Below are 25,260 nucleotides of genomic sequence, written 5' to 3'. Positions count from 1 at the left end.
ATCGCTTAAAATATGGATTAAACCACTGGTGTCTCATGGATTACTTGTATGCTGACTTTGTGCTTTTTTGGAGCTTCAAAGTTCTGTCCACCTTTAACTTGCATTGTATGGACCTACAGAGGTGAGATATTCTTCTAAAAATTTTAATTTGAGTAAATGATGAGAGAATTAAAATCTTTGAGAGAACTATCCTTTTCAAGTTTCTTTTTTCCTTGTGATCCAGTTACATCATTGAGAGCAGGATTTAAAAAAAGAAAGTGCTGTGGAAAACTGTTAACACTGAGGAGTGTAACATTTTTGGGGGATGTTAAAATATGTTCTTGTATGCCAGTTTAATATGCAGAGACCACTTTAAGTAAGCCTCAAAAAAATAATTATATTCACAATTCTTTTTGGTATTGCCAGTGGCACAGTCATTACGCTCTTAATCTTTTATATACTGTAAGATAGTACATCTATTTCTCTCTTTCAGGCATTACGACTCTGAGTGTGTTTGATCAGATGAAAAATGCCTCTATCTTGGGGGGATTTCATGCTTCTGTTAAAGGAAGCCCTCCTGCTATGAGTCAGTATATTACAGTGGGAGGAGGGCCCTATACAGGCTTTTACTACGCTATAGAGGTACACACACACACACACACTGGATGTCTTCTTTTGTCTGTTCTTAGGGTCTGGGAGGTGTTTATCGCTTGTTATTATGTTATACAGTTTGATTCTTGTTGATTTTAACCAGTTTTCCCTCTCCTCTCAGGGCAGTTCTCAGCCTCTTCTCTCCCATGTGGCTCTGGCTGTGGCCAGTAAACTCACATCAGCTCTGTTCAGTGCTGCCAGGTCTGTGTGTGTGTTTGGGTTATAGCTCTCGGCTCTTTCCAGCACTGGCCTGTCATGTTCAATATAACTTTATTTTTTTTATTTTCCCTCTATCCTTACACTGTCCTTCTTTACTAATTTTTGTCGCCGTCTCTCTTTTTTCCTCCTCAGTGGTTGGTTGGGCTGGAAGAGTAAAAATGAGGATGAGTCTGTGCAGAAACAGAGACCAAAAGTGGAGCCAGCCACGCCCCTTCCTGTTAGGTAATTCAACATACACACTTTCTCCCATCTTGCATTGTTGTCTTGGCCAATAAAAAAAACATGAACTTTCTTATTTATTTGTTCTTCTACTCATATTCACCCCAACATCCATATATTTTGGCATTTATACTGTTTTAACCAGATGCAAAGCAATACGTTTCCAACAACCATTCATTTGATGTTTAATATACAGCAATTTGGAGCATGCTTTTAGATTAATTAAATTTCACTGGGGTTGGAGCTAATCTGCACAGTGCTGCAGAAATAGAAACCAAGCGACCAGCAAAATGTCCTGTTGCTGATCATGTCTGATTTGGATGCAGTGTTAAAGGGATAGTTCACCCAAAAATGAAAATTCTCTCATTATTTACCCTCATGCCATCCCAGATGTGTATGACTTTCTTTCTTCAGCTGAACACAAACAAAGATTTTTAGAAGAATTGTGTGTATGTTCTCACAATGCATGTGAATGGTGATCAGACCTTTCTAGATCCAAAAATCACATAAAGGAAACATTGAAGTAATCCATATGACTCCAGTGGTTAAATCTATATCTTCAGAAGCAATATAATAGGTGTGGGTGTGAAAGAGTTAAAAAAAATATGTCCTTTTTTACTCTAAATCTCCTCTCTCACTTTTACATCTGAAAGTGAAAGTTACAGTGGAGATTTAGAGTAAATAATTACTTAAATATTGTTCTGTTTTTCACCCACACCTATTATATTGCTTCTAAAGATATAGATTTAAACACTGGAGTCAATAGATTACTATTATGTTTCCTTTATTTGATTTTTGGAGCTAGAAATGTCTGATCACCATTCACTTGCATTGGTGGGACCTACAGAGCTGAGATATTTTCCTAAATCATACATCTCTGGGATGATATGAGGGTGAGTAAATGATAAGAGAATTTAAATTTTTGGGTGAACTATCCGTTTAAAGAGTAATAATTTTTTCTGCTTTCATTAGGTTTGGTCTTCCTGATTCTCGTCGACATGGCGAATCTATCTGTCTCTCTGCATGTAACACTATGGCTGGAGTCACAGATGACTTTGGCAGAGTCATGCTGCTGGATGTGGCACGAGGCATCGCTCTCAGGATGTGGAAGGGTGAGAGAAAAAGAACAGAAAGCTTGTAAAAACAAAAATGTAACACCGATTGATGCACTAAGGAAGACATTGTATGAACCTGGGAGAGCGTAAAACCGATCTGAGTGTTTGAGAATTGTTTGTTTCTGGATTTATATCCGTACTTCTATTAGAAATAATAATTTTGAATGTTTGGAATGTTTTGTGTATGTGTAGGCTATCGTGATGCTCAGCTCGGGTGGGTTCAGGTTTCAGAGGCTCGTGGAGAGAGAGATATAGCCATGTCTCCCTCCATGCCCGCCGCCATGCCCAATTTCTTGTGATTTATGCCCCACGAAGGGGCATTTTAGAGGTGTGGGGAACTCAGCATGGACCACGTGTGGGGGCTTTTACCGTAGGCAAACACTGCAGGTACACACACATACATTCACAAAATAAAAAGCATTCTCCTGCTTGCATTCAATTGAACATGCATGTTCATTTCCCCTCTCTCTTTCAGGCTGCTGTACGCTGGTCACAGGTTAATGGGTGTGAACAGTGTAACCATTCAGGGCTGGCAGATACACACACAGCAGGTGTGTCTGTTTGACCCTGTTAATGGATCCCTGAGAGCCGTTACCATACCATTCCACCTGGCACTCAGGTACACGCACATATTCATGCATGAATATTCATGAACACACACACACAATGCTGGTGAGCACAGATGTATGTGTTCTCTCTTGTTGTTCAGTGATAAGAAGAGCGAGCGTGCTAAAGACATGCACCTGCTGAGGAGACTTACCTCTCTACTGAGGAGCAGGGAAGTGGAGCCAGGTCAGACTCCATTTTATTAATATTCTTGAGTGGTTCTTCATATGCAATATGATCCCCTTATTTAATACTCAGAATAGATGCATATGCATAAAAGAGGTTTAAATAAGTAAAATAATCACCATTGACATCTACCATCAGATCTAAATACTAAAAAGTATGTCAAATCTGATATTTTTTGAGCCTGTACTGTACTGATTTATCCTCATGTTTGTGTTGACCTTTGACCTTTTGTTGACAGCTCTGCTTGAGAGTGAAGCACAAAGTGTGTTACTGGACATTAAACATCCAGCTAATAAAAAACAGGTTATTATAACACGCTCACACACACTAACATTTATGAAGTTCTATTGACATAAATATATAAATATAATAATAAAAGATCTGATTGTTTGGCAGGCGTTGGATTCCCTGTTGTCCAATAAGAATGCACCTGTGTCCTGTTTGACCAATGTTACTCGTGCACTATTGGCCAGCCTGAAAGAACAAGGTAATACCTTCAGTCTTGACTTGGCACAGTTAATTTGTTGTGTTTAAACACATATTTAATTTGTGTATATGCTTGTATTAGATCCCGAAGCAGTGGATGAGTCTTTGCTTCAGTTCTGCTCATCACAGCTCAAACTGCTTCAACTCTACACAGACGTCCAACTACTGCACACACCAGATACATCCCCCACTGAAACTGAACATGTGAGTAGAGTAACACACATACCACCTGATTAACCTTAACTAATATAAAGTGGGGTCCAAAAGTAAATCTATTTTAAACCTGGAAATAAACAAAGATTTACATTATGATGTGAAATGAAAAGTGCTGTCAGTCGATTATTTGCATAATTTCTTTTTGTAGTTAATCGCAGATTTTGTAAGTGCTGAAAATTGTCTCTTTATATACTTTTTTCCCAGTCAAAATGCATTTAGTTCCTACTTAGAAAAGAAGGGAAAAAAATTAGATGTAACAAATGTTTTATTAATGTTTTCCACACAAAGCGTTTCGCAGTATAAAGATAGAAATGCACTAAAATAGCACCAATTCAAGTAAATGGTAAATGGTCTGCACTTATATAGCGCCTTTTTAACCTTAACGGTATTCAAAGCGCTTTACACTGTGACACATTCACCCATTCATACACCAATGGTGGCAGAACTGCCATGCAAGGCGCTAGCCTGCCATTGGGAGCAACTTGGGGTTCAGTGTCTTGCCCAAGGACACTTCGGCATGTGGAGTCATGTGGGCCGGGATTCGAACCACCAAGTGGCTGACTCGCTCTACTAGTGTTGTCAAAAATACCGGTACCTCTGTACCAAGTCGGTACTCAAACAAAAAATTATTTACAATACCAGAATTTCTGGAGGTACCGAGTACCGGGTCTACCCGGTACCCACGCTGAGTCGGGAAGTTTGGAACGCTCACAACAAGCAAAAAGATGACGGCAAGCAAAGCTGCTGCAGAGTCTCAACTGAATCATGTCGAAATTAAAAGTGGAAAAAGCCAGGTTTGGAAATTCATAGGTTAGGGAAACATCATAGATCAGCAAAAACCTATTTGTAAACGCTGCTTTCGCAATTTTCTGATGAAAGGAGGAAACACGTCAAACAAATAAAGCACATAAAAGACAGTCACCTGGATTTATTCAAGCAACTAAAGCATATTATCATTTGCATTAGGGCTGAAACGTTTAGTCGACATTATCGACATCGTCGAAAATACAAAATTGATGAGAAAAATGTTCGTTGTTGAATAGTCATATGATCTCATTTAACGTAACATGAAATCACTGTAACGATGACGCATGAGAGCAGCAATTCACGCCTGATGGAGGAAGAATTACACAGATCAGTCCAGATGCACTTTCACAGTTTATTTTATGTAGATCCCAAATTATTAGGGAATTATAAAAAAAAAAAGTACATTCAGAAGCATGTACCGTTGTGGAATAAGCGGAGGCGGAGCTCTTTAAAGGAAACATCCCGCCATTACATCTTAAATGCAGTAAAATTTTATGCGTTATAGCAGCGTTTCTCAACGGGGGCGGTACCGCCCCCTAGGGGGCGTTTGGACAGTGTTGGGGGGCGGTGTGAACGAGGCAGCAGAGAGGGGGGCGCTCAAGCACAAATGGGGGCATTACTCAGAGGTACTCAACAGGCGGCCTGCGCAAAAATCTTTTCAGCTCTTCTCCTTAGCCTATGTCTTCGTCTTGCTCGGATTACTGCTGCCACTTCACCAGGAGGATATGCCAGGAGAGCCGCTTCTAAGTTACACATGCTTTTAAGAGGCGGAGAATTTTCAGCGCAAAATAGAGGCGCTTTCACCGGCTTTTTCTGTACATAACGCGGAATACATAATTAGGCGCATAATTAGTGCTCAGGGCTCACACTAATGACCGTAATTAATAAAACAAAAGTGTCTGTTTTTGACGTCGTTTTTTCTTCGGTTCAGTTCAGGTGGCCGAGCTGTTGTCGTCTTTGTTCATCATTTGAAATCAAATGACCGTTTGTAGGCTATTCAAATTTGAAGCCTAGTATATATTGCCTAATTGGATGCGCGAACGACCGCTGCTTTTTCATTGGCCATTTAGGTTAGTTACGTTATTGTTCACGTGATTGGTTCATCTTAAATAAATTTGTGTGTGAGCCTGAATTTGTTTGAATTTCTAAATACATTTGCAATACCTTCCAAACAATCCATGTGTTTTTGCATTTTTTTCAAAACACAATATTACTCAACTTGAGGCTTTTACATGTAGTTTAAATACAATAAGAAACTTCTGTTTCAGTTTGTTTTTTTTTTACCAAAAACTCAGGCTTCAGGTATCAGTGTTGCAATTGTTTGGCTGTAATAGTATTTCTGAAGTGTTTTTGTTTTTTTTAGGGGGCGTTAAGAGGATCATGAAGAGGTCAGGGGGGGCGTTTGTTCAAAAAAGGTTGAGAACCACTGCGTTATAGCTTTATTAAAGTTCAAATAATATGGAAGCAGCTCATGATAATAACTATAAACTCAGAAACTGGCATTTCTTTGTGAGGTCGGTGCCTCTTCAATGAGTTGCGCGAATGTCCCGATCTAAGGGGAGAGACTGAAACTCCATCCGGCTGAGAGAGACTCCGCCTCGGGGACGCTCCTCCCTCGAGCGCGGACGCTTAATGCAGCTAGATTAGAACTTACTCGCAACTTATTTAATCATAATATCTATGTATATGTCCATATGCATTTCTTATCATGAAGAAAAATGGCAAAATGCAACTTTATTAATAAGAGAGCACTTTGCACATTAGTTTGGAAATAGTTTTTTATGCATTCTATTGTATGCTTCTTTATTTAGGTTTTGATTTGTAGTACTTGGTAAACATTTAAATTAAAAGTTGCAAAAGTTGAAGCAAATCTTATATAAGTGTTCAAAAATACTTTAAGCATACGTTGTTCAGTTTTGTTATAATTAAAAAATAATATATTTAAATTAAAGTGTTGCTCAATGGCATATTTTTGTTCTTAGTTCTGCTGCTAATGTTTTGTTAATTTTGTTAATAAAAGAGTGTTATTTAGTAACCTGGTTTGTGTTTTGCTTTGGTACCGAAAATGGTATCGAGTACCGTGAAATTTCACTGGTATTGGTACCGACTACTGAAATTTTGGTACCGTGACAACACTACGCTCTACCAACTGAGCCACAGCCCAGCAGTAGCATTAAATGTTTCCTAAAGTCCAAGTGGGAGGTTGACTAATTGAAACATCTTGTCTCTGACATGTAGTTTGCGTTTTCTTTGCAATGGTCATTAAATCTATTAAACACTTATCCTCCACTATATTATTAGTGGATATCCACTTTGCTACAGCAATCATGAAGCCGCATTTACATGACTTGCTGATTTGAACTCCACATGTGCTGGCAGAGAACGTTTTGTTTTGCTTTTAGCACTGACATGGTCATGGTCACGGACATGTAATGATATTTCATCGGAATTGTCTGGAATGTGATGCCAGGGAAATGATGATGCTTCACTCCAGTGGGTCATGTGAATGTGAGTTATCACAAGTTCCATCTGGGTTTGTTTTGTTCAGCAAAAGTACAGTTAAGAGGTCCTTTCACCATCACTTGACGGAATTGCTGTCGTGTGTGTGTGTGTTTGTGGTGTGTGCGTCAGATTAATGACCCCGGGTGGACACATTGCATGGGTCCCGTGCTATTCCAACCAGTGTTCTGCACTTACTGAATGAAATGTCAAATTGGTAAATGCATTAATCAAAATTAAGAAACATTTATGCTTTTAACATTTTAAATTAATTGCATGCGTTGACGGTAATTTAGAAAGCTCTAAATGGATAAGAAAATGTAAGATTCTGCACTATTTAAAAAAAGTAATCAAATAAGCAAATTTGTAACATTGTCCATATTAAAGGGATAGTTCACTCAAAAATAATAATTATCTTATTTACTCACTCTCATGCCATCCTAGATATGTATGACTTCCTTCCTTCTGCTGAAAACAAACAATGATTTTTAGAAGAATATCTCAGCTCTGTAGGTCCATTCAGTGCAAGTGAATGGTGATCAGATCTTTGAAGCTCCAATATAAAACTCTATAAAAAAGGCAGTATAGAATTTAAAAAATCCATGTTTTCTGAAAAACGGATCAAAATATAAGTCCTTTTTTACTATATAAAAATACCATTAAAGCAAAAGACGAACATAGCAAATGCTATGAAATTTATGTTAATCCAACCTTTTATTAATATAGTTAAGCTGATAATATAATTTTGTAATAAAGAAAAAAATAGAATAGATGTATTTTCATTACTAGACCCCATTGTATCCTCTTTACACTACAGTTATTTAACAAATTTCCCCTTCTCTCCTCTCTCTACAGCTATCATTCTCTGGCATCGAGGAGGATCTGGCTCAAGTTGGCCCAATTCTGCAGCGATACACAGAGATGAACTCTCGGCCCAGTGTCTCATTCGCTCAAGACTCCGGTGGTCCGCTACCAGTCCGAACATTTCTGTCTCAGTTGGAGTGGGTGAATGGAGAACTCAGAGTGATCAAACAGCAAGATACAGACTGGACCCAACTGGGTAAAATGGCTTACTGCCACATTTATTTACTGTATTATATGTCATAAATTATTGTTTTTGTTTATTGTCTTGCATGTTGTTCTGGTATTAATTGTTAGTTAATTAATTGATGTTTGATCATTAAGAATATGTGATTTTTTTTTATGTGTTGCAGGTAGTTTCCTGTTCTGGGGTTGTCTTTCTGGTCAGAGTCCATTACAGAGAGTGTGTGAGACTCTGCAGGAAAGTGGCATCAGTCCTCAACAGCTACTGGTAAGAGAGAGAGATGAAAGTGATAGAAAGAGATAAAAGGATGGGGTTGGCACAATAAAATAATAGATTTGCAAGTTGTGCTTTTATTCCATTATGTTTCTTTGATGATCTCTGCTGTTAATATTGTGCGTTTGTTTCTGTCTCTCTCTTTCCCTGGCAGTCTTTGCTCTTAACTGTTTGGTTGAACAAAGAGAAGGAGGTACTAAAGTGCACAGACACAGTCTCAATCCTGCAAACATTGCTGTCCACACTCAGCTCCATGAAAGGTGTGGAACATAATCTTCATCCCTCTCATATATATATATATATATATACATACACACACACAGTACTGTGCAAGTTTTAGGCACTCGTGAAAAACTGTCAAAGTGAGGATTTCTTAAAAAATAATGACAAATAGTTTTCATTAATCAAATAACGTCAAAGAGAAAGAGCTCTACATTTTTGGATTCAAAACAGCACCAATTCTCCTACTTACACCTGGACACAGATTTTATTAGTTGTTGGCAGGCAGGATGTTCCAAGCTTCTTGATGAATTCAGCACAATTCTTGTATTATTTAGGCTGTCTCAATTACTTCTGTCTCTTCGTGCAATCCCAGACTTACTCCATGTTCAGTGGGGGGCTCTGCGAGGGGCATGACATCTGTTGAAAGTAGGTGTTGCAAGTAGCCATAGGTAATTACAGCAGTGGTGATGTAGGGCCATATAGCATGATTGCGAGTGTGATATTGCTTATATACAACAGTTCAATGAACAAGTACATTTTAAAAAATTTGGAAAAACTGAGTATGGTCAAAAAAAATATTTGTGCATGGAACTACTTTACTAAGCGACCGATCAGAATCTGCCGTTCCTGGTTGAAAACAAATGATGCGTTCATGCAAAATGTTCACTTCAGAAATAGTATCACGGCTTGTGCTGTTTCTAACAAGTCATTGAATAAACAAGGATAGATGGTGTGTGTGTGTGAGAGAGAGAGAGAGAGAGAGAGAGAGAGAGAGAGAGAGTGCGAGTGCGATCACCTGTTGCCACACCCAATCAGAGATTGGAAAGAAGCTTTCTGAAGGTCAGCTTTCTCACGTCCAAGCAGGGTATTCCTCTCTATTTCGGGGTAGCCGGTGCGCAAATGTCATTCACTATAGAAACAGCGATGTCCCCCGCCATTTTAAACAGTATGTATCCAATGTGGAAACTCACAGAGCGCTGTTCTATGTAAACAATGACTAACAGATTCACTTTATGTTACCAACTGGCTCATATTACACACAAAAATTATCTTTTGTCACCACCTGATGGCTAACATATGTAATTTCAAAAATAAAGACTGTAGCTCTTAACACATATGCACTGCGCTTACACTTTAGTTTAGAACAGCATGAACACAAGTGGAGTGATACACATACAGTGAAGTGTCTGAGTGCTGATGCTGTTACATCATTAGTGCTCATGGAATTCTCTCGTCCAATCAGATTCGAGGACCGGAACTAACTGTGGTGTGTGTGTGTGTGTGTGTGTGTGTGTGTGTATATATATATATATATATATATATATATATATATACTAGTGTGTATATCTAAAATATTTGTGGATCAAATTGACATTGAGCTTCTATCCTGTGTTATCGTGTTATTCAATTGTGCCTGTTTGTGTGTGGCAGGTGCGGTGGATGAATCGTGGGATGGGCAGTGTATCTCTCCCTGGTGGCAGCAGGTGCGCACAGCATGTGTTCAGTCTGAGAGTGCTGCTGCTGCACTACTGGCTGCTGTAGTCGCTCATCGTGTAGCCAAGAGTGCCATCACCAAACTGGCAGAAAGCAAGGTGTGCGTTTAACATTTATTTTTGTATTGAATTGTTGAAAGGCATTAAAGAGTTTGTTTGGGACACTTAGTAGCATGTAAATGAGATATAAGACCACCTGTATGGTCCACTTGCTCTCAGGGTTATATTTTGGATACATTTCAGATTTACCCACTTGTAAAAATGAACTGTGCTTGGTCACTTTAGATGTCAGCTAGTCGGTCTCTTCCTCTCTAAAGCCTCACATCACCTCACACTGGCAATGACATTTTCATTTGGTGATGCAATTCTCTGTACTATGAAGTTGCTAGTGGTCATTCCTACTGCTGTCGCTCAAACGTTATTGGTGGACTGTATGTCTGGCCATAGCTTTAGAAAATCTGATCACAGATGAGAAGTACTTCCGGTAAAACTAAGGAATCATTCTAATTTTTCAAGGAATCAGATCTATAGCCTCTAAAAATAAATATGATGGGGAGAGTGTTTTATATAACCTGCAGCAGTGCTCGGTGCATAATTTCATGAAAAAGGCAAATAATCTATCAATATATGAATCAGACTTGCTCAGAATGCCGATACGGTTTTCCACGCATTATTTTTATTAGCCCATATCCATGTCTTTGCTTACAGACAAATGAAAAAGAACATTAACAAATGTTTAACTTCTCCGTCTTGCCTGCATTTTTCTCCAGTATCTCACAGGAGATGGATGACGTGAGCTCCACTGCCTTCTCTCCCATTGGTAGTCGCTCCCAAATGTCGCTTGTCATTTGTTAAACTTTTCACAACTTTGTCGTGTCCCTCACCACGCCCCACAGACACCAATGGTCTCTGTCGCTTGTGTTGCCGGAAGTCGCTCTGCTCTCATCAAACATTAATGGCAACGTGTCTCTGTTTGTCTCTTTGTTTCGCTGGAGTGTGAACGGGGCTTGAGTGGGCAGTTCTTGGTCAGAATAAGCTGCAAAGTGGACCAGACTAGACGTAGACTAACATATCGTTTTTACAGATTAATCAATACCGATCGTTCCTGTTTGGAACTATCCGTTATCTGCAGAAATCCTCTCTATATTGCTAAGTATTTACCAAATTAAGCTTGTTATAGTTGTTATATTCACTAGATGAATGATGAAGGTTATGTAATAATAACCATAAAAAGTGTATGTGTGTGTGTGTTTGTGTGTCTTTCTGTCTGTCGATTGATAGATAGATGCACACACTCATACCACACACACCACACACACACACACACACACACTTTTTATTGTTCTTATTGGGATTTTGTTTGAACAATTAACTGCATCTAGGATTGTATTCATTTTGGACTTTTGCCATCATAGTAAGGAACGCCTAAGAAAACATTTTATAAACTAGTTTTAAAAACCATCAAGTTAATTGGTTATAAGATTTTTCCACCACCTTATGCCCCATTTCTAAATGGTATTAAGATTTGTTTTTGGTGATCCGATAACATGTAGTCAGCCGAGATGCATTCCTTTTTACTTTACGATGCATCTCAAATTAATCTCCAAATGAATCATACGTACATCAATCACAATGTCAGTGTGTTACTGCATGATATTAAAGTGCAACAGAAAAGACAAAGAAAGCGTAAACAAAATCGCTGCACTATTTCTCCCAAATGCTGCTGAAATGTGATCTTTAAAAAACGCTACATTTTTTAGGACTAACCTGAGATTTAGATGTGTGTGCTTATCATCTGTGTGTCTGCATGTTGATTTCAAACACACTGAAGAAGTTCTGTGATGTTCTCGTGCTTGTATATGTATTGGCTCTCTGTCTCTGTGGTTTCAGTGATGCGATCACAAAACATTTCGGACCCCGTTTCCAACTTTATTTAGCTCTGACCACTTGTGATCGAATCAGGTGGAAACAGGCCTTTGTTATCGGTATTAGCAAAATCCACTATTGGTAGACCTCTAGACCAGACTTTTATTTTATTTTATTTTATTTTAATGTTTTGTATTATTTGTAATATTTTCTTTGAGTACGAAAACAAGTAACAATAGTGAATGTTTAACACTATAGTTAACAGGTTGATCATATGACTTATTAATGAGTGATATTACGCTCACCTGTGTGAAGTTTGCTTGTTACTCTCCCTGAGGAAGGCTCACACCGAAATATGTAGAGCTTTTTTACCTTTTGTATTAAGCCATGTGATGATAATAAAGGCTTTTTAATAGTGCCCGACCCATATATCGGTCAGTCGATATTAGCCTTTCACCGATATATCATATCGCCGTATATGTTTACCGATAAGTGCAGATATGAAAACTTTTCAGAACATATAATGCAGAAAACAATGCTTTAGAATTGGTGTCATTACATAGTTTGTCCAGCAGAGTGCACTCTGCTCTATTGTTTACAGAGCTGACTCTGAGCTGATGGTGGCTCTGCAGACAGGGCAAAGTTAAGCGGTGCGGAGTTGAGCGTTGTCTTCTCAGTAAGTTGCTAACTGGTTTGTGAAATGCATACTGGAAACTTAATAAGCAATGACCCCATAATTTTCCCTTTTCAATATACCGTAATTTCCGGACTATAAGCCGCAACTTTTTTCCCACGCTTTGAACCTTGCGGCTTATACAATGACGCAGCTAATATATGGATTTTTCCCGCTTTCAAATTTGAGAAAAAAACGAAAAAAAAAAAACATTCTGTGACGTGCTAAGTTTTTTGGCGGCGTGAAGCTTTCATTAGACCAATGAAATTGCCGAACGGGTTAAGGTCAAAACAACTTTTTTTGTTTACTGTTTAGATTAAATCGAGGAAGATAGTGACCAATGACTTTATTGGTAGGCTACTGTTTACTGCAAATGTTTTATTACAAGCCGTGTGTGGCAGCGGGGGCGTGGTCATGCGCCCGTCCGGGAGAGAAAAGCTGTAAGGGCGCTTTCACCTGCGCTAAATTATGTCTAACACCGGTGTCTAATTTCAAGTGCCCTGCTTCACGTGTCCTTCTTGGGAAAACTGTCACACGGGCACCAGTGTGACAGTTTTCAGCAGGGCACTTGACATTCCAGGTAAGGCTTTTAATGGCCACAGCAATGTTTACAATCAATTTTATAAAGTTTCTCAATTCTTCTATGCGCCAACACTAGACTGACGTGTGTCACTTTCTCAGCTCTGTGGCTGCTGCCTTTTTATGCCGCTCTCCCCATGCTTACTGAAATTAGACACCGGTGTTAGACATAATTTAGCTCAGGTGAAAGCGCCCTTACCGCTTTTCTCTCACTTGACCACGCTCCCGCTGCCACACCGTGTTTCGTTAAAGCCTGAGTAAAGTTCATTTGTTTCAATGTACCGGTAGGCACCTGCGGCTTATAGACAGGTGCGGCTTATTTATGTTCAAAATAATATTTTATTTATAAATCAGTGGGTGCGGCTTATATTCAGGTGCGCTCAATAGTCCGGAAATTACGGTAACTAATATAATGTTAACCCTGTCTCAGACAATCATGTCTGTTTGCTGTTAGCCAGCTATAGTTTGTCAGTGCAGTCAGTAATGTAGCAGATTGAAAGTTAAGCATCAGAGCATCTTTTTGCAGCTCAGTAGACAACAGTGCAGTGGTGGATTGTGTCTGTTGAGTGTTGATTTCATGCTACGTTGTTAAATAGTTGGTGAGATGCAATGCTGGAAAGTAAATAATAGTCTATCTTTTACTCTCCGTGGCAATGAATTTATAGCTAACTAGCTAACACACAGCTACTTTCATTGCCTATCAGCTGAGGGGAAGCTAATGTGTAAACATGTATTCACCAAACTGTTTTTTCAGGATTCACAGTTTGGTACCCCCTTCAACCAAACAATTCCAGTCATTGCATTTATAAAATGTAATATTTTAAAGTCTGGTTTTCCACCGTTGAATGTTTCCCCTGAACTTGTAAAGCAGAATAAGGTGTAACACCGCTGCCTCTGTTTATCTCTTGACTCGGCAGGTGTAAATGCTTCTTGTTTTACAACATACCCCTAATTGACTGGCAGTATTAAAATAGTCAGCATTTGACTGATACTAAACAGTACTATTGATGTTTATTCAACTATTTATTTTATTTTAATTTATTCTTTATTTTAATGATCAGCAACTGACTGATACTAAACATACAGTAAATATATATACATTATACATACATTTTTTAAGCTATTTATTGTATTTTTATTCTTTATTTTCTCAGTGTTCATTTCTAGAATTTGTTGACAATGTATAATAATAATGTCAAAAAGTCTTTGATAAAAGATATTTGTTTACGAAAGCAGCCTTCTGAGTACCTTTGCACAGTCATATCAGTCCAAAAGGTCTGTTTTCATTCCAGCTCAAAAATGTATAGTAATCTGTGATTCAGTATCGGTCTCAAAAATCCCGTATTGGTCGGGCTCTACTTTTCAATGAATAAGAGTGCCATGGTTATCCAGCTTTTTGTTTATTGGACTTTTATGAACCTTTGACCATAGAGCACCTTAAGTTTATACTCCACCCTAGGAGCACTCTCTATCATTGAACATTGTTTAAGACTTTATAACATCTTTATTTCTCTCTGTGTGTAGTTTCAGGAGGGGTGGGAGTGTGTTTCTTTGGAGTTGGAGCAGTGGGTGGTGTGTATAAAGCAGTTGGAGGATGTTCTTGCTCTGCAGACGCTGCTCTGCCTGCCGCCTCCTCAGGGCTCAACAGGGGGCACTGTTAGTCGCTGCTCAGTCAAAACACTATTAGAGAGTGGCAGAGGTATGCAAGTTCAACATATTAATGCCTTCATATACATTTTTGATTAAAATATCTGTTGTCATACTGACCAAGATACATATGAACACACTCGACTTTATAGTGTTTCAGAATGTCATTCTATTTGTCTCTTTTAGGGGGTGTAGCAGACTGTGTTTCTAAGTTGATCTTTAGGCAGGGCGTTCCTCCAGAACTCTTGAGGAATATTCTACAGCGGAGGGGGGAGAATCATCCCACAGAACAGCCACTACATCATGGAGAGAAAGAGAGACTGCAGGGTACCATGGAGATTCTCATTCATTCCTTATTATGTGACATAGATGTTTAAAAAATTATGACGTAATAAATGGTGGTTTGCTTTTCAAGAGTTTTTTAAGCTGTGTTTGTTTTATTACTGACTGAAGCATCTTTGCCTGTGTATCTCAGAGCTGCTGGAGTGTGTGTGTCAGCGATTCCCTAGCTCTCTCTCTCCTGATGTGCTGTTTGCTCACTGTAGCTGGGAACACGTGGTCCAGTGGAACAAAGACCCAGAGGTAAAGACTTAAAACCATCTCAGTGCCTCTCCATTTCACCAAGATGAAGAAATGTCAGCCAATCACAGGTCACTTCATCTCTTGCTATCTCTCTCTCTGCAGGTGGGGCAGTATTTAGAGTGGTCAGTGGAGTTTTTAAAGATGATCTCCAACCCTCACATACAGTTGGGTAGGAGACATTCAATGAAAATTACATATTTTGTCAATGAATTCCCAATTATCTATCCCTGTAATGTGTGTGTGTGTGTATCTCAGGGATTTCTGCCATGATGTGGCATACCTTCATTATCAAACGGTTTTCAGCTACTGCCTTTCTAATGGAAAAGGTGTGTGTGCTTTTGCTCTTTTATGTGTTATGTTGACAGTGACTGCCAGTCAAACATAGACTTTGTGTGTTTCTGTAGGTGGGGAAGGCACCCAAAGACAGACTGTGCAGACGGGTAAGAGGCCTTACACAGCAGAGAAGACTCCTGGGGCTCTATTTTAATAGCACGAACACTAAGCGCAGCACTATATGACACATCCTAAGTGCAAAGTCAATGGGCAGTGTCAAGTGCACTTTAATTCTGAGGTTTTTCACCAGTTATTGCACCGTCTACATCCTATTATATAGTCCATTTCCTGCCATGCAACAGTAATATAAACAAAGATAGCACGTTCATAAAACGTTGGTAGTGTAAATGGACTGTAAGCAATACATTAGAAGAATAGAACTATGGACTTGTGTTCTTTTGTGCTATGACAGTGACATGCTCCTTTTATACACATGGAAAATGGGGTTCTCTTCAGGATTTGGATGTAGGCTCCATTAATTTATTGAGAAAGTATTAATAATTATATTGATCAAGTGATATAGATGCTCATGGCTAGTTTTAACAGTAATTATATCAGCCTTCCTGGTTAGGCTGTGGATTTTGGATTTTGTGGAATTCCATAAGTGAGCAGCAGTGTAACTAAAAGCTCTTGAACCCATAGTGTTCAGATGGATATGTGGTATGACAAGGAAGATCTGAGGGTACAAGTAGATATATAGGTATGAAAAAGATCATAGAGGTTTGAGGGAGTAAGATTATTTAAGGCCTTGTATGTAAGAAGCAAGATTTTGAAATCAATTCTGTTCTTAACTGGAAGCCAGTGCAAATGTTGAAGAACAGGTGAAATGTGTTCAATAGAGGGGGTTCTAGAAATGATTTGTGCAGCTGAGTTCTGGACCAGCTGAAGTTTATGTAGAAGTTTGGAAGGAAGACCAGAGAGGAGTGCATTGCAGTAATCAACACGTGATGTAACCAGTGCATGAATAAGAATGGCTGTGCTGTTCAATGTGAGAGAGGGACGAAGGCGATTAATGTTACATACATGACAGTTTGCAGAGCGAGTTATGTTATTAATATGAGTTTCAAAGGATACGGTGCTATCAAGGACAACACCCGGACTCTTAACCTGTGAAGGAGAAGCAGTGGACTTATCGATAGTCACAGAACAACTATTAGTTTTTGCCCAAATAGATTTGGTGCCTACAAGGAGAATTTCAGTTTTACCACAATTTAATTTGAGAAAATTTTATGAGAACCAGTTTTTAATGTCAGATAAACAGCTAATCAGAGAGGGTGGAGGAAGGGAAGAAGTGTGCTTGGAAGACAGGTAGAGCTGGGTGTCATCGGCATAGCAGTAAAAATTGACACCACGTTTCCTAAAAATGTTGTATGTATAAACATAATAATAATTGATAAATAAACCATGACCGCTAGAAAGTTTAACACAAATCTCATACATTTTGTTTCATAAAACAGCTACAACAGTGATAGTCAGGGATATAATTTGCTGTCAATATATTTTCAGAATTTGGACATTTTATTTGACTTTATTACCAAACTGCAAACGCAGGACCTGATTTTAGACTTTGCGCTGAAAATAGTGGTGCTTCTTAAACATTTAAGAGCAATGACTTATTTCTCAGGAAAGTAGCTAATTAATTTACATACAGCACACCCACAGTTAGCGCGCATACACCCACAGATAGCGCAAACACTCCCACCCACGGCCACTTGCGCTTTGCGCTGGTACAAAAATTTCGCTTGGAATAAGCAATCTTGGATAAATCGGATAAGACATTGTGCACTGTCATTGCACATAGCACTGCGCTTAGCGTGCTCATGAAAACAGAGCCCATAAACTACTTTGTATAAAATAAATGTTGTGCTGTAGTTGTTTAATATGGTTTAATGTTTGTGTGTTTAGGATGTAGGAATGGGAGATGTAGCTGTGAGGAGTTTCATGGGCACTTGTGTGCAGTTACTCCAGGCTCTGATGGAGGTCTCATCTTCCTCTTTTCTCCCTTCTTTTCCTTTTTTCTCCTGTATAAGAACTGATTAAACGGAGGATGCATGGATAAAGGCATGCCTTTAAAGAGAGAGTTCACCCATAAACAATTTTTTTTAGTAATTATTTCATTATTTAGTAAACCTTCATGTTGTTCCAAACTTATATGACTTACTTTCTTCCATGGAACGTATAAGGAAATGAAAAATGCTAGCGTCTTTCACCATTCACATTCGTTGGATCCTTTTTTCCATACAATCAAAGTGAATCATGATTTGAGGCCTAGTTCATTTTTGGGTGAACTATCCCTTTAATTATTCTCTCTTTTATAGATCATTCTACAACTTGATAAGGTTAGAACATTGTATCATCACTCATCAGTGAATTGATTTAGAAAGGGTTGGAAAACTGTTCTAAACTTTCTTGAACATTTTCTCTCTCAGGCGGACGCTGGGGTGGAGGAAGTGTCTGCTCCAGACGTGTGTGTAGAGGAAGTATGGAGCAGTGCTGAGGGTCCAGTCTCTATAGTGGAGTTAGCTATGGATCAGAGATCTGTTCACTATCCTCTTGTTCAACATCATTATGTGTTAGCGTCGCTGCTGCATGCCGCCATGACTTTCTCGCTGCGCCTTAAACCACTCGGCCTGTTTGACAGCAAGGTGAGAACATCTCTGCATAGACACACATACAGTATGATAAAACACATGTATACACAAAGACAGTTATATTAAAGTATCCATAAACACTTACCACACCTATGAAATTTAGAATTTAGCCATTTTGTTTGAAGCCATGGGGACACAGAATTCACGCCAACCTGCAAAGTGTACTGACTTCATTCCTCTCACCACCCCTTGGTTCAACAGTCTCTCTCGAATCGTCGTCACCGGCCACCTCTATCCCTCGCGCGCCCCCATCAGACCGATTGGGGACCGGGCGTGCATTGTTCCAGCCTGGCCCCGCCCTCCTCCGCTCTACACACACACACACACATATATATATATATATATATATATATATATATATATATAAAAGAATACACTTAAGAAACACTTAACAACCCAAAAGAATTGCATGAGTTACGTAGAGCTGTGTTATCATTAGATTTTTTTTAGATCTTAATTTTAATATTATAATTTGTATCTACTGTCCTCTGCAGGGTAAGAATGCATTCTTCAGAGATTTGACCTCCGTGCAGTTGCTGCCTAGTGGAGACATGGACCCCAGCCTGGTAGCTGTGAGACAAGAGGTGAGACCCAGCACCCCTCTCAGATCATCTGGAGCACAAGAGTGCATGTTTTCTTTGTTGTATACACTTCAACCATGACTGATTTTTATTTTATTTTTTTTACTACAAATTAAGATATCTGTATAATGGCAAGCATATCAGATGAAAGGAAGTGATTTGCAGTGGTCTAAACCCAAAGTTAATCTATTAGTGTGTGTGTGTGTGTGTGTGTGTGTGTGTGTGTGTGTGTGTGTGTGTGTGTGTGTGCGTGTATTTATCACTTTGTGGGGACCAAATGTCCCCATAAGGATAGTAAAACCCGAAATTTTTGACCTTGTGGGGACATTTTGTCGGTCCCCATGAGGAAAACAGCTTATAAATCATACTAAATTATGTTTTTTGAAAATGTAAAAATGCAGAAAGTTTTCTGTGAGGTTTAGGTTTAGGGGTAGGGTTAGGTTTAGGGGATAGAATATAAAGTTTGTACAGTATAAAAACCATTATGTCTATGGAAAGTCCCCATAAAACATGGAAACCAAACATGTGTGTGTGTGTGTGTGTGTGTGTGTGTGTGTAGTTTTTGATGAGTGTATTAACAGGCTGTGTGAAGGCTCTAGCAGAAGCTGAGGAGAATGGTGTCAAACACAGCAGCACTGAAGACATGTGGCCGTCTGTATGTATGGAGCTCACGTCTGTACTGCAGGTCAATACTGACACACTGCGCAGACACCTCGTGTGTGAACTTTACAACCAGGGCCTGGACCTGCGGGCAGAGGAGGCAAGAACGAACAAACACAGTCAATCCTTTTTTCTTTTCTTTTTTTACAACCTTTTGTTGTTCTTAAATTCTTTAATTCCTTCTTTTCTTTCTTTGAATATTTTTTTCTTTTATCTTTAGTTTGTTGTTTTTTAATTTTTTTTCTTTTGTCAATCCATCAATATTTTTTAATTTTCTTTTTTCCCCATTCATTCACCTGATTTCTTTTACATTCATTCTTTCCTTGTGTTTCTTTTGTTCATTATATCTTTCTCCAATGTTTCTTTCATTTATTCTTTTCCCTGCACTTATGTTTGTTTGTAAAAATGTTTCATTCTTTTTCTGTTTATTCTTTGGTTTCTTCACTCATTTATTTGTTCAGTCTTTCATTTTTTTCTTTTTTCATTTGTTTGTTCATTCCGTTTATCCGTTTGTTTGTTCTTTTGAAATTTCTTTAATTCATTTTATGTTCATTAATTCTCTTTTTTTTTGTTAATTCTTTCATTGTCTTTTATTCATTTTCCATTCCTCAATTTGTTTTTTTTCTTTTTTGTTAGATGTTTCATTTTCATTCTTTTGTCCTTTTGTTTGTTTTTTTCATTGTTCATTTAATTTTTTTGCTTTTAGCATCCATATAATAATTGTTTACATTTGTTTTCCTGTTCATTCATTAGTTTATTTGTTCATTCTTTCATTTGTTTTCTGTTTCATTGATTCTTTAATTTTCTAACTTTTGTTCATTATTTGTTTGTTCTTTATTTCATTATTGTTCTTTTTATTCTTTGGTTTTTCTTCATTTTATTAGTATAGTCTTTCAATGTTTCCTTTTTTGGTTCATTCTTTAATTGCCTTTCTTTTGTTCATTGCATAATTTTTTCCATTAATTTATCTTTTCTAACTTTCATTTTCTGTTCATTCATTTATTCTCTTTTTCTGTTAATTAATATGTTTTTTTTGTTCATTATTTCATTTTCTTTCTTTTGATCTTTTGTTTATTCTTTCATTTCTTTGTTTCAAAATTAGTTTTTCTTCTATCGATCTATTTCATTAAAAAAATCATTATTTTTTTAGTGTTCATTCATCCATTTTATTTCTTTATTCTTCATTTGTTTATTCGTTAATTTATTCATTGTCTTATTTGATTCTTTCTCAGGTGATGATGGAGGTGGAGGATAAGGATGTTTTGGGCTCTCAGCTCCTGGTGTTGACGGGTCAGAGACTCTCTTTCTCTCTGCTACACTCACAGTCACAAACCAAACCCAACATGGAGCTGCTGGCCCGTCTGCCACCAACTCTCTGCACCTGGCTGAAAGCTATGGTAAGGACATCCTCACACCCTTCTCAAATCTCTGATGGTCTTTCACTCACAACCATAACTCTTTGTGTTTGTTAGGACCCCAGTGAGCTGCGCTGTCCTTCAGTACCTCTGTCTCAGAGCAGTCGACTGATCAACAAAGTCATTGAGATGCTGCCAGAAAACCATGCGCAGTACAGCCTTGCCCTCCACCTGCTGGAGGCTGTGGACTCTTTACAGGCAGAACCCTGATATGGACACAATAACTTGTTTTATTTTTTTAAAACCAGACTAAAATCTTTTCAGGATCCTTGAGAACCTTAAATAAATCCATCAACATCATCCTTAGTAATCTGCTTAATTTAGCAGGGTTTCATTTTTCCTCCCAGCTATCACTAAAATAGCATTTCCAGACACTCATGTGGTTGTGTATATTTTGTATTTCAAATTATAGATGTACTAATTCAGAATCTTGTTCTGCCAATCAAATATGTGTATTAAATGTCTCATGATGTTTATTAGTAAACAAGCACTAAAATATCTGTCATCTTTTATTGTACGTGCACAAATTTTCAACGCTTTTTATGCAGTCCTGTGCCAGCACTGTCTGGTTGCTATAAGATAATGCAAAGTTAACCATGATACATAAATAAAGCTTTCAAGTCGTATTTCACAGTGTGCTGTTGCCATGGGCAGTGCATGAATTACAATATGAATGAAATACCACTCTTGGGCCACTCTTCTTTGCAGAACTGCTTTAGTTCAGCCACATTGGAGGCTTTTCGAGCATGAACTGCCTGTTTAAGTTCCTGCCACAGCATCTCAATAAGGTTTAAGTCAGGACTTTGACCAGGCCACTCCAAAACTTTAATTTTGCTTCTTTTGAGCCATTCATATGTGAATTTACTGCTGTGCTTTGGATCATTGTCTTGCTGCATAATCCACTTGTGCTTGTGCTTCAACTCAGGGACTCATGACTCGACGTTCTCCTATGATTTTCTGCTATAGAGCAGAATTAATGTTTCCCTCAATTATTCCAAGTTTCCCTGACCCTGAAGCAGCAAAGCATCCCCACACCAAAACACTACCATCACCATGCTTGACTGTAGGCATGATGTTCTTTTTGTGTAATTCTGTGTTTGATTTACACCAGATGTAACAGGAACCCTGTCTTCCAAACAGTTCCACTTTTGACTCATCAGTCCACAGAACATTCTCCATAAAGGTTTGAGGATCATCAAGGTGTGTTTTGGCAAAATTCAAACCAGCCTAAATGTTCTTCCGGGTTAGTAGTGGTTTTCACCTTGTCACTCACTGAAGGCATTTTTGGCCAGTGTCTTTCTGATAGTGGAGTCATGAACAGTGAGTGACCTTTATTGATGTGAGAGAGGCCTGTTGTTCCATGGATGTTGTCTGAGGATTTTTTGTGACTTCCTGGATGAGTCATCTCTGTGCTCTTCATGGTTTCTACAGGTTTGAAGGAATGAAATTTAAGACTTTTTAAGGCCAAATAAAAGCTCAATTTTAGACCACTTTCGCAATAATAACCCCCACTCATTAGCTGGTAAATACAAAACAAAGGCTACTTCTCTGGACATGCTTTTAATATTTTATTGAGCATTAATATGTTTTATATTTTTAAATAACTTAATACAATATTAATACTCTAAATGCATTTATTAAGAATGCATGTATCCTTAAGTATGTAGCCTATATTGTAACCCTTCTCTTTAGTCACAATTGCTTTGGCAATGTCACCGTTTGTCAACTGTGTGACTGCTGTGGCTTCAAGCCATCAACTCAAAACTGACTGGACTCAGGAGATAATTTCAGCTCACAACTTTGCAGCAAAATTTTATTTTATTTTATTTAAAATTGGCAACAACAAAAAAATGTATAGCGAACATGATTACATGTTTGTTATTAAATAATTTCATTATAGAAATTGTATCGGTAATAATATGTTTGTATTTAGAATGGTTTTGTGTCATACTTTAGTTTAATCATATAATCTGTCAAATCTAACAACAGTCAGATAGATTTTATATATATATATATAAATATCAAACATGGCGCTGATGTGACTAATATAGACCAATCATCTTATATATATAAGATGATTGGTCTATATTAGTCACATCAGCGCCATGTTTGATTTTTAATGGGAGTGGAAATGAAGATCTGAGGGATAGACTTACCATTTCTTCAATGGTATGCACGGTTTGAAGCTGTAAAAAGCTCCTTGATCCCATCTGATTTTCCTCAACAATGTTTTGTCTCCGGAATGATCCAAAAACTTTATCTCTCTCCCATTGAAGAAACTCTATCTCTCACTGCCTCGTTGTCATTCTCGACAAAAATTAAATACACCGCTGCTGTGAATAAGGTTTAGCATGTAATAATATTTGTATAGATTTTCTTGGCAGATACCTTTTAACAAATACTTTAACAGGTAGTTAAAGGGCAGTTCGTTTAAAAATGACATTTCTGTCATCACTGCTCACCCTAGAGTCTATTAGCCATGGAACCAAAAAATGTTACACAAAACGTTTAGTCTTTTTTATTCAATGAAAGTGAGTCGTGACTTAAACTCCCTAATATCTCCTGATATCCACTGAAATAAGAAAGTTATACAGGTTTGCAACAGCAGAAAGGTAAGTGATGACAATTTTCATTTTTGTGTGAAATATCTCAAGTAGAAGTAAAAACTCGTCAGTTACCTTAAAAAGCCCATTTAAAGTTGACAAGATGTATTGAAAATGTTAACAGATTAAATTATGAAGGAGAACAGTGCAGCATAATTCGTTATGTATATAGCCTACTAAATATTAAATATAGATAATTTTCATATCATGTATATTCCAATATATTTATATAAATATTTTATTATAGTTTTGTATTTTATTACAATTTTTTTTAAATTAATTCAAATGGCAGAGAAAATACCTGTATATGTCAGATATTGAGATGAGAGATATAACAGGTGTAACTGCAGCTGAGTAGTTCTGTTAGCATTACAATTCTTGTCAAAGGTGACGTAAAATAAGGAGGAAGCGACACGATTTCAAAGGCATCAAAAGACCGCTCTCACACTAAACTCAAGCGTCAGCTGCTAAATGCTGGATGCACGAGAGAGAGATGTTGATGATTTTGACAAATTTAAGACTTCTTGTAATTTAAGATATTTAAGACTTTTTATGGCCTTAAATTAAAAAAAGTACATTTAAAGAATTCAAGGACCCCCGTGGCTCTTGAAGGATTTTTTTTCCTTCAAGAGCCATGGCAAGGTTCACAACTGTACCAAGCTTTCTCCATTTGGAGATAATGGTTCCCACAGTGGTTCTTTCCTAGAGCCTTTGAAATAGCTTTATAACTCTTCCCAGACTGATGTATTTCAATCACCTTTTTCCTCATAATTTCTGGAATTTCTTTCAGCCTTAGCATAGTGTGCTACTGGGTGAGACCTTTTAGCCAACTTCATGCTGCTGAAAAAGTTCTATTTAGGTGTTGATTTGATTGAACAGGGCTGGCATTAATCAGGCATGGGAGTGTCTAGTCCAGCTAAACCACATTATGAATGCAGTTTCATAGATTTGTGGATGTATTAACTAACAGGGCAAACAATTTTTCACACAGGCCCAGTTGGTATTGGATAGCTTCAATATATAACATTATCATTTAAAAACTGTATTTTGTGTTTCCTCACTGCCTTTGTTTTAGGTTTAATTTTGTTAGAATTTTTTAAACAATTTAGTATATACACAAAAACTGAAGAAATCAGGATGGAGCAAATCATTTTTCACAGAAGTGCATGTATAAAATCATGACCACTCACATGAGATGAGGACTCATATCAGTAACCTTATAAAAGCTGTTATATTCTCAATGGGACGGGGCGTCCTCATGGGGGCTGCCATTTTTAGAATCATGTGACCAGTTTAATACTGCTCTCTTAATCTCAGTAACCGTCTTGTTTTTGGACACTTTATCTCTTGGATTAAATTAATCATGGCTGATTGTGTATAGTGCATTTCTACAATGGCATCTGTAACTGATTTTGAATGATGCTGCATCCACACCACTAGGTGTCACTATAAGTCTAAGATGACAAGTTAAAGACGGCAGCTTTAAGTTGGACTTTAGTCAGAAAAACTTTTGTAGTAACGACATTGAGAAACATTGTCTTCTGTCTGTACTGTTTATTATCTTAGAAGTAAAAAGAAGTGATGTAATAAAGCAGTTTAAATACAGATAACCAGTCAATCTAAAACTCTCCTGTCAAACAGTACTTTCAGTACA

At 37.8% G+C, this 25,260-nt stretch overlaps 1 protein-coding gene across 1 annotated transcript in view; it reads left to right on the top strand.

The window, feature by feature from the left end:
• The window catches only part of LOC127662675 (rab3 GTPase-activating protein non-catalytic subunit-like), a 36,573-nt gene extending 14,951 nt beyond the window's left edge, over positions 1 to 21,622 (top strand). Inside the window, 28 exon segments of the mRNA XM_052153973.1 lie at positions 473 to 621; positions 752 to 831; positions 982 to 1,071; positions 2,041 to 2,180; positions 2,376 to 2,456; positions 2,459 to 2,570; positions 2,659 to 2,802; positions 2,893 to 2,975; positions 3,214 to 3,278; positions 3,372 to 3,462; positions 3,544 to 3,665; positions 7,839 to 8,043; positions 8,198 to 8,295; positions 8,456 to 8,561; positions 9,955 to 10,115; positions 14,659 to 14,833; positions 14,968 to 15,108; positions 15,257 to 15,363; positions 15,466 to 15,532; positions 15,619 to 15,689; positions 15,768 to 15,803; positions 17,602 to 17,676; positions 18,015 to 18,035; positions 18,126 to 18,341; positions 18,842 to 18,931; positions 19,488 to 19,688; positions 20,821 to 20,985; positions 21,061 to 21,622. Coding sequence (XP_052009933.1) covers positions 473 to 621; positions 752 to 831; positions 982 to 1,071; positions 2,041 to 2,180; positions 2,376 to 2,456; positions 2,459 to 2,570; positions 2,659 to 2,802; positions 2,893 to 2,975; positions 3,214 to 3,278; positions 3,372 to 3,462; positions 3,544 to 3,665; positions 7,839 to 8,043; positions 8,198 to 8,295; positions 8,456 to 8,561; positions 9,955 to 10,115; positions 14,659 to 14,833; positions 14,968 to 15,108; positions 15,257 to 15,363; positions 15,466 to 15,532; positions 15,619 to 15,689; positions 15,768 to 15,803; positions 17,602 to 17,676; positions 18,015 to 18,035; positions 18,126 to 18,341; positions 18,842 to 18,931; positions 19,488 to 19,688; positions 20,821 to 20,985; positions 21,061 to 21,213 — 3,245 coding nt within the window. The 3' untranslated portion in view covers positions 21,214 to 21,622.
• Positions 21,623 to 25,260: the final 3,638 nt, after the last annotated feature.

Source organism: Xyrauchen texanus, chromosome 22 (assembly GCF_025860055.1).
Source record: "Xyrauchen texanus isolate HMW12.3.18 chromosome 22, RBS_HiC_50CHRs, whole genome shotgun sequence".
In the NCBI taxonomy this organism is placed as follows: Eukaryota; Metazoa; Chordata; class Actinopteri; order Cypriniformes; family Catostomidae; genus Xyrauchen; species Xyrauchen texanus.
This window is presented reverse-complemented; position numbering and strand designations above follow the sequence as displayed.